At 38.9% G+C, this 17,034-nt stretch overlaps 1 protein-coding gene across 1 annotated transcript; it reads right to left on the reverse strand.

Annotated features, from left to right (window-relative positions):
• Positions 1 to 163: 163 nt before the first annotated feature.
• LOC109919742 (24-hydroxycholesterol 7-alpha-hydroxylase-like) lies at positions 164 to 16,127 on the reverse strand (the record flags this gene model as incomplete). The annotated part of the gene is made up of 6 exons (XM_048621168.1): positions 164 to 328; positions 1,136 to 1,223; positions 5,194 to 5,282; positions 6,555 to 6,650; positions 9,722 to 9,855; positions 16,037 to 16,127. Coding segments are annotated over 6 exons (567 nt in total), but the record flags the coding sequence as incomplete, so codon positions are not given.
• Between the last annotated feature and the right edge of the window lie 907 nt (positions 16,128 to 17,034).

A 17,034-nucleotide genomic window follows, 5' to 3' on the forward strand; every position in this document is an offset into this window, starting at 1 on the left:
GGGGCTAGTTTAGTTTGGGATTATGTTCAGCATGGACTGATTGGACTGAAGGGTCTATTTCCATGCTATATGACTCTTTGATTCTATGAGCACATGATTATTTATTAATATTTATGTTGTCAAACATACATAATTCTACAGAACACAATACAGGTACACATCATTATTTTAAAGAAAAACTTTATTTTAACATGTTATCAAAACTACTTTTGAGTACACTGGTCATGCAGTGCACAGCTGTGTTTGCAGTAAATATTGGTCATCTGTATTTATATTCAACTCTGCAGGGAGCTGCTGGCTGTTGGGTTCCTACCAAATGAAGTTGACTCTGAAAAAGACAGCAAGAAAAATCTGTGCTCACATTTCAATAACAAACTTAACATGCAACAGTTTCTGTGGGTATACTTTTCAAAGCTGCCTCAAAAGCATAACTAATACAAGCCACAACTGATATAATAAGATTAGAAATGCAACATAAACTAGGGTTCCAACTAATGTGTTGGTGTTTTTTTTCCCCTAATGTGTTGTTACCTGATGTTGTACCAGCATTTCCAGAATGGCTGTTCTTAATTTTCAAAACGTCAGATAATGCAGAATCAAACTAATTTTGTTAATAACTGAGCAGTCTGGTGGAGTTTTAATTTTACTGGATTAACATTATGCATTCAGATCAGGTATTCATGGTTAGAAGCAAAGTACAGATTCTTGCATAGGTTGACACATCCAGAAGACCATAATTAACCAGACATTTTTTCCATTTCCCACATCCTTTAGCTTTTCCAGTGAGGAAACCAATCAGTGCTGAACTAGAACAATGACTGCTCTGGTCTGATTTTGAAGACGGTTGTGAATTTTCAAAAACTGAAACCATATATTTCATGGACCATGCACATGAAGATGGTCCACATGCAAGAATGGAAAATGTTTCAGATGTTGCCTTTTGAAACTACGAATTTTTCTTCTACTTCAATTTCAACTCTCTGAATTGGTCTGCAATTGCCAGCAGTGGAACAGCAAATTTTAAAATGTGATTATCATCAACCCCTCTTCTTTCAAAATCAATCATACCCACTTCTATCAAAAAAAGGTGAACACATTCATTCTCATTTTTGCATGGCATTTACAATGTTTTTACCTCTTTTGGAACAGGATCCAATAAAGTAAACTCATATTTGTGGAGTATAAGAGCAGCAAACATTTGAATTTCTAGCAGTGCAAACCATCTGGAAGGAAACAAAACAGCTGTTTGATGAAGAAGTCAGACCCAAAACACCATAATTACACTAGAAATATCAATTATATATTTGGCCAACAAGAATGTGCAGCTTTATTTGCATTTCCCATCTTTTCTAAAGAGTTTTGAGCTAGTAAACACTGTTTTTATTACTGCAGCTCATGGTTAGAAAAACTTCATGGACGTCATACAACTCGCATCACCTTTGCTCGTTATGCCATTTATAATTCACAAAGTTTCTTCAATCTCTACTGAAGCTTACATTGACTTGCACAAATAAGATATCAAGTCTTTAAGGCAAATGCTTCAAATCATTGGAAAAGAACTAAAATCCAAAGGGAAACAGTTATGCAGGACAACAGGAGATCGCAGTACCAATTCATTCAACATTGGTACATAAAATGAAAATGCTGACAACACTCAGCAAGTTATGGCAGCATTTATGGAGAAAAAAATTAATGTTGAGTTAAATGACTGTTTTTATTCATTTGTGGGATGTGGCGTTGCTGGCTGGCCAGCATTTATTGCCCGTCCCTCGTTGCCCTTGAGAAGGTGATGGTGAGCTGCCTTCTTGAACCGCTGCAGTCCACCTGCTGTGGGTTGACCCACAATGCCCTTAAGGAGGGAATTCCAGGATATTGACCCAGCAACAGTGAAGGAATAGCGATATATTTCCAAGTCAGGATCGTGAGTGACTTGGAGGGTATCTTGCAGGTGGTGATGTTCCCATGTAACCGTTGCTCTTGTCCTTCTAGATGAAAGTGTTATAGCTTTCGACGGTGCTGTTTAGGATATTTGGTGAATTTCTGCAATGCAACTTGTAGATAGTGCATACTGCTACTGCTGAGCATCAGTGATGGAGGGAGTGGATGTTTGTGGATGTAGTGCCAATCAAGACGGCTGCTTTGTCCTGGATGTTGTCAAGCTTCTTCAGTGTTGTTGGAGCTCCACCCATCCAGGCAAGTGAGGAGTATTTTATCACACTCCTGACTTGTACCTGGACTTGTACCTGACTTGGACAGACTTTGGGGAGTCAGCAGGTAGTTACTTGCCGCAGTATTCCTAGCCTCTGACCTGCTGTTGTGGCCACTGTTTATGTGGTTAGTCCAGTTGAGTTTCTGGTCAATGATAACCCCCAGGATGTTGATAGTTGGGGATTCAATGATGTTAACACCACTGAATGTCAAGGGGTTATGGTTAGATTGTCTCTTATTGGTAATGGTCATAGCCTGGCATTTGTGTGGCACGTCTGTTATGCCACTTGTCAGCCCAAGCCTAGATATTGTCCAGATCTTGTGGCATTTGAACATGGATTGCTTCAGTATCTGAGGAGTCGCACGTGATGCTGAACGTTGTACAATCATCTGCCAACATCCCCACTTCTGACCTTATCATGCAGGGAAGGTCATTGATGAAGCAGCTGAAGATGTTTGGGCCTAGGACATTGATAACTGGGTGTGGTAGGACTGCAGAGCTTAGATTTGATCTGTTGGTTGTGGGATCACTCAGCTCTGTCTATCAATTGCTGCTTGTGCTGTTTGATGTGCAAGTAGTCCTGTTTGGTAGCTCCACCAGGTCGACATCTCATTTTCAGGTGTGCCTGGTGCTGCTCCTCCCATGCTCTCTTGCACTCTCCATTGAATACTTCAGAACATCAATACATGCGAGTCAGCGGTGATGGGTTGAGGGAGGAAATGCATATGTCAAGGGTGCAGCATGGCTTGTGTTCATACAAATCCAGCCACAGCCCCAAATGCCTGTCAAACCCTTATTTCATGCTACAACACAGTGTGGAGCTGGAGGAACACAGCTGGCCAGGCAGCATCAGAGGAGCAGGAAAGTTGACGTTTCGGATCGGGACCCTTCTTCAGAAATGGGGGTTGTTAGTCATGTTTGTTGGATTCATAAAAAAAATAAGATGGAGGCTCAAACCAAATTTACAAAACCTTAACTGATTTTTTTTTGGAACAGCTTTTCCTTTGGTATATTCTTCTGGCATCTTATGTTTGATTAATTGATTTCACATGTCCTTAATATTTGCTAGCCTGGTTGTTTCGTTTTGAGGGCTCTTATGGCAAAGTGATAATGTCCCTACCCCTAAGCCAGGACACCAGGGATCAAATCCAATCCGCTCTAGCAGTGTGTAATTACATCTCTGAACAGATTGATTAGAAAATATCTTGTTTTAGTTTGATTCTTATGTCCCCTAGCTACTGAGTTCAGATTTGTTGGTGTTTCATGATGATTAAACCTGAACCACAATTACATTGCCTTCAGTTTCCAACCTGATATAAGAGAGACAGGGAGTGAAACACAATGAAACACAAATAAATGCCAGGGGCAGTATGCTGCCTCAAGTTTGATGGTAAGAAATGTGTACTGTTCAAGCAAGTTAACATTCTCAAATATTCCAGTGTAAGGCTGTTCTGAATATCTAGTTTATAATTCATATATTTTAGATTATATTAGTTCTAGGAATTAAAGTTTAACTGTAGATAACTGGGGCATCTGTTTGATAAATTGATAAGTAATCTTGATGTAAATAGATTTCAAACAAGGTTGGAATTAATTACAATTAAAAGCTAGCCTACATTTATCTTTTGATGTCAAAGAAATGTAAATACTGAACAATGGATGACCTATTTCTGGACTTTCAGATGAGCCAGGCTCTAAACTGTTACTTCCATAGAAGAAGCTTAAAGATAGGTTTTTTCAACACTTTTTCTGGAATTTCTATTAGAATTATTACCAGTTACAGAATCAAACATTGTATTTAAAGGTAAAATAATTAGTTTACATATCTGAGGATATCCCAAACGTGCATTTTCATAGAGTCAGGTTGTGGGGTTTAGATAATTTAATTTTTAAAATTTAGCTAGGTGTTTCTCACAAAAGTTATTACAGCTTTGATTCTGCAGCTCACTGGGTAGAGAGAGCCAAGGGAAATCACGTTAGTCAAGCCTGCTTCTTAAGCAGAGAAAATACGAACTTTACCATTCACTGTGCATATGTGGGTGAGGCTCAAATTCAGATTGTAATTCATGTGGGAAGGAAAACAACTGAAAATATTTGCAGAGCTCAAATTTATAGAAATAAATCTACAGTGGTTCTCACAGAATCTTGTGGCAGAGGAAACTTTGCGTTTGGAAATATGGTCAGCTGGATCAATCACCTTGAACAGGAAGAAATAAAACATCTGCCAGAAACTAAGCATCAGCTGCAGCACCAGCAACTGTATAGAAGCTGTGGGAGCACAGTGGGCCATTAGGAACCAGGGTATTCCTGATGTTTCAATGCTTAAGCAAAAATTCTGCAAGTCTAAATTTGACCTGAGAAGTCCATAGTCATAAGATTTTGAGAAGTATTTTTGAGGATAAGTTAGCCAAAATTTAAGGGAAGAATTTCCATACATCAGCAAATAGCTGGAATTCTGAGGAAAGATCAAAGAAAGTTATTCCCAGGAGGCTGTGGGTTGGTTCCAGGAAATATGAATGAACCTTCAAGATTCTTGTAATGTATAAGGGAACCCTTGGGGTGCAACATTTTTGAGGTGCTAAGTTAATGTGGACTGTTTAGTGCAGGTCTGGGTGAACACTTTTCTACACAATACAAGGTTATCTTCATATTCAAAACCTACAGCTATTTATGTTTCAGTATTACTCAAATATCTTCTAAAGTATCTCTAATGGAAGTGTCACTTTGGTGTGACAAAGCAGACTTTTACTTGAAGTGCATCGTTCAAACAATATTAAAGTTACTTTCTTCTCGAAACTTAAACTACATATAATAGATTATATTAAATAAGTCAGGGACAACTTTTCACCGTGTCCTAACCAACCATTCTATCCTAATACTCTGCAGAATTAGTGCATCAGTTTCATTTGGAGATGCATTGACTAAAATATTAAATATAACATAGCAAAATCTGAAAAACAGATGATAATGAGGCAGTTCCCTACCTTCCTGGACACTGATATCTACCTCCTCCAAAAGCCAGGAAGCCATCCAAGAAGACAGGTTTTTCTATATCTGCCTTCTTCCATCGTTCCTGTAGGAAGACAATATTTTTCTGCATCATTGCTGTGGAAATAAATGATGGCACAATACACAATCAATATAGTTGAGTAGTAAAATAACAAAAGGAGACAAATCTCATTTGAACTTGTTGGAAACTACTCTGGGAGGAGATTACAAAAATTACCAGGACACTGAGAGTACTCATACTGGTAAAACTAAGAGGTTAATGCAGAAGATACAAGGTATGGCAGAGTAATAATCTAACTTCTGACAACAATTCAGAGAGGAGATAATGCAACAGGTAAATACAGAATGATGAAACATGGGAAATAAAAAAAAAGCAAATGCTGTACGTTAATTAGTGCAGAGACAGTAGGAACTGGAGAATCTGAGATAACAAGGTGTAGAGCTGGATGAACACTGATTGAAAATTGATTTTCTGAAGAAGGGTCTAGGCTCGAAACGTCAGCTTTCCTGCTCCTCTGATGCTGCTTGGCCTGCTGTGTTCATCCAGCTCTACACCTTGTTATCTCTATGTTAATTAGTGCCATGCCTCAACATCTCTGACCCTGCTTTAAACATCACATTTTTCCACTACATTCCCAAGCAACGTTATCTCAGTTTAGGAACAATGTGGAGGTTCTGGTGTTACGACTGCGGTGGACAAGGTCAGAAAACACACACCAGGTTATTGTCCAACAGGTTTATTTGAAAACATAAGCTTTCGGACCCTCGCTCCTTCTTCAGGTGTTAGGTTTAGGAATAGAGGGGGGTATTGTGGTGCAGTGGTAGCGTCTCTGCCAGGACTTGATGGGCGCAATGAGGCCAAACAGTTTGATTAACAATGTACAAATCGCTCCAGTAAACCTCTGCCAGGTGGTTAGAGTGGGAGACATCCTGGTCAGCCATAACAGTGTGATAACGACAGGCCACAACCTCTCCACACCAAAGAACTCCACATACAGGTTCTTGCTACTTGCCCCATTGCAAACATCCTCCTCACTTTGACAGACTTTATTGGAAGATGACATAAAACAACATGTTAAATAACAAAGAAGTTTTCATAGAGTAACACAGAAATTTATATCATATTTTACCCTCATTCCTTATTTCTGTTCATTAGTCTCGCATCAAATTACAATTCTTTTTGTTGCCGTCAAAGAATCTTTCCTGTTTTAGTTACTATCATTTGAAAGGATTCAAAATTGTATTTGCTGTGTAGACATGAGATACTGGGGAGCATTTCTCCTACATATAATCCAAAGATAAACAGTAGTAAAAGCTTTTACTCAAATATACTCACGGGAAGAAACTTTTCAGGATCAGGAAAATTTTTGGGATTCCGGTGTGCCCAGTAAATGGACAACATGAGCATGTGACCCGAAGGAACAATGTAATTCTAGAGTAAGAAAATATTACTATTAAATAATTCCTGTATTGTTTACAGATGTGTTTTTTTTTTAAAAACTGTGTAGTTTTGATTTTTTTCCTTTCCTCTCCTTAAGGTATTTAACCAGGTTCCAAAGAAGAACATAGTGCTGGATAATAATTCATTGGTGCTAGCCATCATTCAGTATCTTGTCAAACTGACCATTAAGTAGTGTGAGGATTCTTATTCAGATGTTAAATTTCTATGGCTCAGCCTGATATATTTCCTGTTCAAATTCTATTCTGGCTTAGTTCCACAAGGATTCATTAGGTGGTCATTAACAGCAGGATTTCTGACCAACTCTCCCATTAATAACTCAAGGATAGTGAGACCAACATATCCTCATGCGTTGAAATCACTGTTTAAACAAAAATGGGAAAACACATTGAGATTTCCTTAGTCTTTGCTAAGCAGCTTCTCATTGTATGAGTTCACTGAATCATTAGGGTAAATCCTGCACAGTTTAGTTTTAGGACATTCAACATATGTAATATTTCTGATTTCCACTGCATTGGTTACATCGAGGATATTTCAGCAGTATTTCTTTTGAATTGCTGATGGATTTTCTCACCTGTCTTATATGATTGCCATAAATAACGAACATTTGGAAAGACTTTTAAGACAAAATGGTTGTCTAGTTTTCTTTGAAGTTCAGTAACAGGCATAAGAGGGTGCCTTTAACCCTTTAGAAAATAGGCAGGCAGCCAAGTCTCCTTTCAGGTTCAATTTTATCTGAAGCCATTGTGGCTTACCCCTTAGGCCAACTATTTGGAACCAAGTGCTGGGGCGAGAAACCCGAAAAAGCGGTAGTTTAATATATACAACAAACTTGTGCAGCCAGAAGAGTTCTCCTGCTAATTTGCATTCAACAAAGAAAGTACAGGCCTTCCCTTCCCAGGCCTTTCTCTGCTTAGTTGACGCCAGGCCACCTGACAATTTATCTCGGTGCCAGGGATAGTACTTGCAGTCTTGGTGACAGCCTCCAGCTTCCCATCAGTTTTGGTTAGTACTGTATTGGGGCACTTACAGATGATGCAGGCTAACGGAGGTCTCCCATGTCTCACACTGCTCAGGAAATATCCAAATGACTTCCAACTCCATTAAAATCAGACCAAAGGAGTTTAAAGCCAGCTGCAGTTAATAGACAGACAAATTCATATTAAAGCTGAATGTTGTTGTGAGGTCATTCAGACTTTAGTTTTGAACTATGGGCTTGAAGGGAGCTTGAAGCTAATTTTGACCATTCTCAACTGAGTGATTTATCAAGTTAAATTTGCAATGGCCAATTATTTTTGAGGTTTGAATGCTAGTTATGACATTACAATCTAGTCATGGTAACCAGCAAAAAGGCGTACCTGTAATTTACTTGTTTATTAAACTCAGAAGTAGAAGACAGTTGCACTAATTCAAATCTCAATGGTATCAAATTAGATAAAACCAAACTCATTCCTATGGAAAGACAGTAAGAAGAAACAGGATTTTCTACATGAATATTATCTGTATAAGATATTCTTCATTTCTTCCATTACTTTTTCCCAATTAAAAAGTTTAAATATTATACATTTTACTGTGAATGCAATTACCACTCCTAGAGAATTTCCTTGTTGTTAATAATAAATGTTCATCTTATAAATTTTTAAACAATACTTGGAGGGTGAAATCTTGAGGAGATACGGGGTAAATTCCAGGAATTTTACAATAATCATGAGACAGGGTACGCTGTTTCTTATTCCAGGCACTTAACTAAAGCTGATCTTAAGTCTACCTTAGAAAAATCTCAAAGGTACACATGTTTGAGAAGGTTATGTAGCCCTTTCCTACTCCAATTCATTTATTTGTATTCCAATTTGCATGTTGAAGAGTGATTGAAAACATCAGGGCTAAATCTAGCCAGATCAGATACTGACCAAACTTAACATTTTGTTTGTTTTATGTAATATTTATTTATCTTGATATTTGTCATAAGATCTTTATTTTCAGGTAAGAAACAAGAAAGCATTGCATGCAAAAATGCCATTTAGCCAAGAAAAAACGTTTCTCCCACAGATCATATACAATTTCTTTATCATGAAATCTATCCCATGTGTTTAAACTCCTGAAGAAAAGGTGATATATTGTGTAATTTTCACATCAATCCATAATCTTATACTGTCCTGCCATCTTCCAAACGTTTCTCAATCCCTAAACCACACAGATCATCACATCCACTGGATTACCTCATAAGTCTCAGTCTACAATATCCAATAACCACCAAATCATCTCTAATAAGATATTCATCTCGCTTCTGATACTAAAAAAAATCAAAAAAGCTTCTATATTCCACAATGATGGTTACGAATAACTGTAAAGCAAGAAAAAGAGTTTTGTAAAATCTGAATTGTACTGCTTTTAGGAATGCCTAATCCTTATCTTGTGTTTTCCCTTCATTGCATTTGTTTTCAATAGATTTTTCCTTGTGAGTAATCCCTTTTTTGTTCCTGTTGCTCCTTTAATGACTTAATACCTTAATAGGATTCCAAGCTTGCAAAATCTACAAACACATTTTTGACTCTATAACATTGGTTTCAGTTATTAAACTACATTGGGAATTGTTGTTCTTTTTGTTGTACAAGGGAATGGTCGAGAAAGAGTTAATATTGGAGACTGCATTTTGCTCTAACATATGTCATATAGTCTCAGTTGCAGCAGAAGATGAATCTAACCCAAAATTTTTGGCTCCTGATAGTCCTAGAAGTACTACGTTTAACTAGACAAATGTAACTTGTCTTCGTTGCTATCATGGAATAAACTACATCTCATTAAAACAAGAGCCTTTTCTCACTCAGACTCACTAGTGGTTCATCCTCTTTCATTGTTAATCAAACAGGCCCTTAACCTATGTATAGTAGGATTGATGACTGCACTGTACCCCAACCATTACCTGGTAGTGTTCGATCTTGTAACACTTACAAAACTTTCCGTGCTTGTTCCCGGTATAGCCCACGATTTGTATCTCCCTTTGCATTCCCTAGATGAAAGCACCATTAACATAGGTAACTCACTTTAATTTTTAAAGGTTGCATCACTTTTCTAGATATAACCCCTGGAGCTCGCAAACGAATTGCCTCTAAAATGCAACATTTTAAGTATGGAAGCTTCTGTAGATCACTTTCCTCCAGTCTGATCTTTTTATCACCTAGGGAAATTGAAAAAAGACATAGGGAGAATGAATGCAGCGACTAGACTTTTTTTATTACCTAGTCTTCTGAATCCAGCAGTAACATCGCAAATATTTTCACTGGAACTTTGAAAGTCATCCAAGTGCATATTGATGGAAGTGCCTGTCACATTATCGGGATGGGAAGGGAGGCAGGGGTTCAAAAGAGTCACTAGTTTGTAAAATCTATCCAATTGAACAGTGCAAACTAATGTGATAATTGATGGAAAGTACATGAATCATGTTACTCTTATGCTGCTCAATGTTTTGAACACTTGAATTTCTGTGTAGATATAAATGTCTAATTTCATAATACAAATTAATTGTGCAAAGCTGCAGCCCCAATTATTGTATCATGTTTGAAACAAGCAACAATTTACATAATCAGGACGAGCAGGGACATGTCCTCCTAGTAACCATACAGCCTTACTTTTTACGCCAGGTAATGTTAAAGTGTAATCATAGAATGCCTGCAGTGCAGAAAGAGGCCATTCAGCCCATCGAGTCTGCTCCAACCCTCTGAACAGCATCTTACCCAGACCTACCCTATCCCCATAACCTCACATTTGACAGGGCTAATCCACCTAACCTGCACATCTTTGGACAGTGGGAGGAAACCAGAGTACCTGGAGAAAACCCACACAACACGGGGAGAATGTGCAAACTCTACACAAGCAGTCGCCCGAGAATGGAATTAAATCTTGGTCCCTGGCGCTGCGAGGCAGCTGTTTTGTACTCAATCAAAATATTTGTTACATTTGAGACTTGTGTTACACATCTGTTACAATTAAAGCTGTCAAGCAATTAAAAATGATTCCTGATTAATCATTTTATAAAATATTAATATCTTTCAATCTTGGTTTCAATTGTGTATTTAATTGATTTATTGTTGTCCTTCAAGGCAAAGATGGCCATGTTCATCATCTGGAGTGTTTGGTAGGATTCTGATACATTGTGGTGACTATTATGGCTAATCTTCACTCAGAAGATTACAAATAACACAGGATACCACTTACAACTGACTTTTAGACAGGTTACTGGCTTGAGAATTCCTCTCTTTGCATTTTGTCTCTGCTTCTGCTACCTTCCTGCTTTCAAAGGAAGTCACACCTTTATTTTTGTCTGGATTCACCAGATGCTGTGATCTCGCTGAGTTTCTTCTAGGTCTCAAAGTTGATCCCAAACTCCCAAATGAAACCTTGAGTGTTGTGGCAGCACATCCTTTGACCATCATGACTGTGCACCCCAAACTCAAATTGTCCTTAGAAGGTTCACTTTGACACAATTGTCAGGTATTCTTGCTACATAATCAGTCCAACTCAGTTGTGACTGTCTTACCTGAGCGTATCAGTTCAGGTAGCTCCAAGGTAACCTCAGGACAAAATGCCAGGTACTGTTATTTGATCTTCCAAAGTTTCTGAACTGAACTCATGTGAAAGTGATTCAGTTTCCTAACATGATGTGGGTGCACAGTCTAAACCATGTAGAACAGAATGGACACAACCATTGCTCTATAGACTTTCAGTTTGGTGGGCAGACTCACTCCTTTTTCTCCCCAGCCTGATGTACAATGTCAGCTGAAGGTGCTTCCTCTTCTTCTTAGGGCATCTCTTGGGATTGAGGATAACTTGTTTTTACTCCAATTCAGTGGACTCTGAGATGGATGATGAGTCCAATTTGTGATCCGCAGTGTTTGCCATATGCGCAAGTGGTTATGTTTGATGGGTTGGTTTGAGGTTTGGGGTGCCCCCTCCAACATCTTGACTTTGCCTCTGTTTATTCCCAATGAGGGCTCTCAATGTGTTTGGTGCCTTCCCAAATAAGCCTTCTCCATTTTGGTTGATGATAAGCCAGACCCTGTCAAGAGTTTATTAATCACTTCAGGGATGAATTGAGGATATCCCTAAATCACTTCTGCTAACCTCCTGGGAATCTCCCGTCATAACTGAGTTCTGAATAGAATAGTTGACATACAAATAATATGTCCTGTCCTGATTTTGTGTGATTATTACCTCAATGCTGGGCATCTTGGCTTGGAACATACCCTACTGTGTTCCAAGTTTCTTGCTATTGGATATGAAAGATTTTGCAAAGATGCAAAATCCACCACCTATCCAGTAAAACACTTGCAACCTTAGTTTTGAGTTGTAGATCCTAGTCCTCAAATATTCTTCTCTTTTCCGTTGGCTGAAGGGTGAGCTGCCACTTTCTTTCTTCATGCTTTCATGGGATGTGGGCATTGCTGGCAACACCTGCATTTGTTGCCCATTCCTAATTGTCTTTGAACTGAGTGGCTACCTGGGCAATTTCAGAAAGCAACTGAGAGTCAACCACATGGCTGTGGATCTGCAGTCATATGTAAGCCAGTGTAAGGATGGCAGATTTCCTTCCATAAGGTACATTAGTGAAGCAGATGGGGTTTTACAATAATCAATTATAGATTAATTGTCACCATTACTGAGACTACTTTATTAACTGAATTTAAATTCCACCAGCTGCCATGATAGGAATTGAACCCAGGTTTCCAGAAAACTAGCCTAGGACCCTGGATTACATGTCAAGTGACATTACTGCTACGCCATCTCAACCACTGAGCACTTTGGTAATTCTTACACTTGTCTCTTCATCAATATAGGAAGCTCTAGACAGTGTACTGCCAAGATATGTGAACACATCCACTGCTGAAAAGCTCTGGCTATGGACTGAAATTTGAGTTGAGATAGTGTTTTCTTATGAACGTACGAATGCAGAGCAGGAGTAGGCCATTCAGCCCCTTTAGCTTGATCCATCTTTCAATAAGATCTTGACTAATCTGTTTGTAACCTCAAATTCACATTCCTGTCTACCCCTTGATAACCTTTCATTCCCTTTTATAATAACAATCTGTATACCTCTGCCTAAAAAATATTCAAGCGCTCTGCTTCCACCACCTATTCAAGAATAGGTTATATAAGGTTGTTGCATGACTAGTCTGTGAGACAGTGCCCCTAATTTCGGCACTGACACTCAGATGTTAGTAAGGAGGACTTTGCAGGTTGACAGGGTTGTTTCTGCTTGTCTTTTCTGGTTTCTAAGTTGATACTGAGAGGTCCATCTGGTTTCATTCCTTTCTTGAGACTTGATTGATGCAACTGAGTGGCCTGCTAGGCTATTTCAGAAGTCCGTTGAGAGTCAACCACATTGCTATGGGTCTGGAGTCACATATAGGCCAGGCCAGGTGAGGATGGCAGATTTCCTTCCATAAAGGGCATTAGTGAATAAGATGAATTTTCCAGGAATCAACAACGGTTTCATGGTCATCAGGAGATTATTAAAACCAGATTTTTTTTTATCGAATTCAAATTTCCCTATTTGCCATGGCAGGATTTGAATCCAGGTCCCCAGAACATTAGATGAGTTTCTGGATTAATGGTCTAGTGATAATACCACTAGACCATTGACTCCTCTTCACCTGGTTGTGAAGCTTAATTGGATTTCTCTTTCAATGAATTAGAGCTGGCAGAACGGAATGCACATGTTCCTTTTATAAGATTCAAAACCACCAAGGAATTCCCTCCTTCCCTAAACATTTTTATTTAGCTTAAGGCTGTGTGCATATATTCTTCACAATAATTTGCACGATGCCACTGACATCGACATAGGCACCAGAATGATAATGGCAAAAACAGCCCTGTTGACCCTGCAACGGCCTCCTTACTAGCATCTGGGGGCTAGTGCCAAAACTGGAAGACCTGTCTCACAGACCCGTCAAGCAACAGTCATACTCACAGAATCATACCTCACAGGCAATGTCCCAGACACCACCATTACCATCTCATCAGGACAGACCCAGCAGAGGTGGGCAGCACAGTGGTATAACATCTGTAGTTACCTTCACTTGACACATTTCCCCCCACACAGAAGTAAAGACAGTGCATTGACTACAGGAGTTGCGACGTCATGTTGCAGCTGCACACGACATTGTTACGGCACTTTTGCAATACTGTATTCAATTTTGGTCTGCCTGCTATAGGAAAGATGTTGTGAAACTTGAAAGGATGCAGAAAAGATTAACAAGGATGTTGCTGGGGTCGGAGGTGAGCTACAGGGACAGGCTGAATAGGCCGAAGCTATTTTCCCTGGAGCATTGGAGGCTCAGGGATGATCTTATAGAAGTCTATAAAATTGTGTGGGGCATGGATAGGGTGAATAGCCAAGGTCTTTTTCCCATGGTAGGGAAGTCTAAAACTAGACAGCATAGGTTTAAGGTGAGAGAGAAAAGATTTAAAAGGGACCTATGGGGCAAATTTTCACACAGATGGTAGTATGTGGATGGAATGAGCTGCCAGGGAAAGTGATGCAGGCTGGTACAATTACGAGGCATTTGGATGGATACTAATGAAAAGGAAGGGTTTAGAAGGATATGGGCCAAATGCTGGCAAATGGGACTAGATTAATTTAGGATATCTAGTAAGTATGGACAAATTGGGCCGAAGCATCTGATCCTGTGCGTTGCAGCTCTATGACTCTAAATCAGTGTTAGTGAAGGCAAGTGAAGGCACTTGATAAGGTGCCACATCAAAGGACAAAATCAAAGCTCATGGTGTAGGGTGTGACAAATTAGCATGAATAGAAGATTCAGTTGCCATCCTGAGCCCTTGTTCATACAGCACACTGCACCATAAGCTTTTCTGAGTTGGTATTTATATAAATTCACTTAAATCTGGTAGTGAGCCTAGTTTTTGGTTTCACATTGTAATGCAACTGGCTGGTAGCTTAAGAAGGAACTTTCATTTCTACCTTTGGTTTTACAGTCTTATAGTAAGATTAGCTGGCTGGCAGAAAACAGAGTATGTAAAAATGGCTGTTCATCTTATTGACAAATGGAGTTGCACAGGAGTCTGTGCTGGGCCCTCAATTTTTTACAATTTACATCAATGACTTAGACGAGGGGAGCAAAGGTATGGTAGGTAAATTTGTAGATGAAACCAATTGCAATCAGATATAGATAGACTGAGTGATTGGGCAAAAAGCTGGCAGATAGAGTATAATATGGGAAAATGTGAAATTGTTCATTTTGGCAGAAAGGCTGATAGAAAGAATATTATTTAAAAACAGTACTACTGCAGAATTTTGAGGTGCAGAGGAATTTCGGTGTCAGAGAGCCATACAGCACAGAAAAAGACCCTTTGGTCCAACTTGCCCATACTGACCAAGTTTCCTAAACTAACCTAATCCCTCTTGCCTGTGTTTGGCCCATATCCCTCCAAACCTATCCTAGTCATGTACCTGTCCAAATGTCTTTTAAATGTTGTAACTGTACCTGCATCTGGTGCAAGTTAGCATGAAGGTACAGCATGTAACCAAGAAGGCTAATGGGATGTTATCTTTTACTGTGAGAGGAATTGAATACAAACATAAGGATGGTATACTTCAATTATACACGGCATTGATGAGACTACATTTCGAATACCATGTGCAGATTTGCATTCCTTATTTAAAGAAAGATGTAAACACATTGGAGGTTGTTCAGAGGAGGTTTATTAGATTCAAGTAAGCGCATTGTCTTATGAGGAGAGGTTGGACAGGCCTGGGCTTGTTTCCACTGGACTTTAGGAGAGTGAGGGCTGACCTAATTGAAATGTACAATATCCTGAATGATTTTGCCAAAGTGGATGTGGAAAGGCTGCTTCCTCTTGTGGACGAATTCAAAACTAGTGGCACAGTTTTAAAATTAGGGGTTGCCTTATCAGGACAGAGATGAGATGAAACTGTATAACTCAGAGGGCTGAGAGATTATGGAACTCTCTGCCTTAGAAGATGGCAGTGATGTGGCCATGAAAAATTCTAAGACAGAAGTAGATAGATTCTTGTTGGGCAGGGGAATCAAGAGTTACCGAGATAGGTGGGAATATGGAACATAAAACACAAACAGATCAGCCATGACCTTGCTGAATGATGGAGCAGGCTTGAGGGTCTGAACGGTCTACTTCTGCTCCTATTTCATTTGTTCATACAAATACCAGAGCAACGTATTTGATGTGTGTTGTGGAAAATTGCTGGAAAATCTGTAATTAGGATAGCATTTTTGGAAAACATACGGACTTCTATTCATTATATCTTTGAATCAGTGATAACCAAAATATTTTTATCCACTAGTAAAAGTTTTTAAAACAATTACCTTGGTCACCAACGACAGAACATAGTTCCTTCATAACAGTCTTATAAACAAATGGATTCGAAATAATAAACGCAAGAGTCCAGAATGTGATCTTGAAAAGAGAAACAGTAACAATTATACTACGTATTCATAATGGTCACTTCTGTAAACTAATGAACTGAAGAAGCACTAATAAACCAGTGGAATAATTAGAGCCAAAGCAGCAAAGCATCTTTTATTAGTTTAGACATAAGCAAAACTGATTGATCGATCTAAGGTCATCAATTCAAGATGAAGGCCATGGGAATTAAGAAAAACTCTCCCCTGGCTGAATCATTATGTAGCCCAAAGGGAAAAAAAGCTGTCAATGTTGTGGGCTAATCTCAGTTCCAGAATATCAATTCAGGAACTCCTCTCCGTGATTTTCTAAGACCATCCATCTCCATCTATTTCATTAATGATTTTCTCTCCAACATAATGTTAGAAATGAGGACATTCATCAAAGATTGCACAGCGTTCAGTACGGTTTGCGACTCCTCAGGTGCTTAAGATCTTCATGGAGACCTTACTTTAAAAAAAAAGCTCTGAATTCCCAGTGACTGATGCCTGGGATCACACAGCATGATTGCATAGTTTAAGACTTTTACTGAATAAATATACAAAAAACAAAATCCACTAAGAATTATTTTGTAGGCTACAAATGCACTAAAGACAACATCCTTGTTAACATTTAACATTTTAACACACTCAAATTCAACTGCACTTAAGCTACAGCATACCATTTGCAGAACTACAGTCACTACAGGCAGCATAGTCCAAAGCTACTCTCAGTTTCCAATGGGCTCCATACCCACTGTTTTGCTATGTTATAACATCAAGTGACCATCAAAGGTCCTTTCCTTCAGTCTTCTGATAAATCCCAAAGCAACATCCAGCAGCACAACTCTATTCATTCCATTTCCTGCCCACATCATAATGAATCTCCCAGTATCACTAAGTTCTGACAGAACTTCCTTTCA

This window comes from Rhincodon typus, unplaced genomic scaffold, assembly GCF_021869965.1.
Source record: "Rhincodon typus isolate 14 unplaced genomic scaffold, sRhiTyp1.1 hic_rhity00000079, whole genome shotgun sequence".
Classification (NCBI taxonomy): domain Eukaryota; kingdom Metazoa; phylum Chordata; class Chondrichthyes; order Orectolobiformes; family Rhincodontidae; genus Rhincodon; species Rhincodon typus.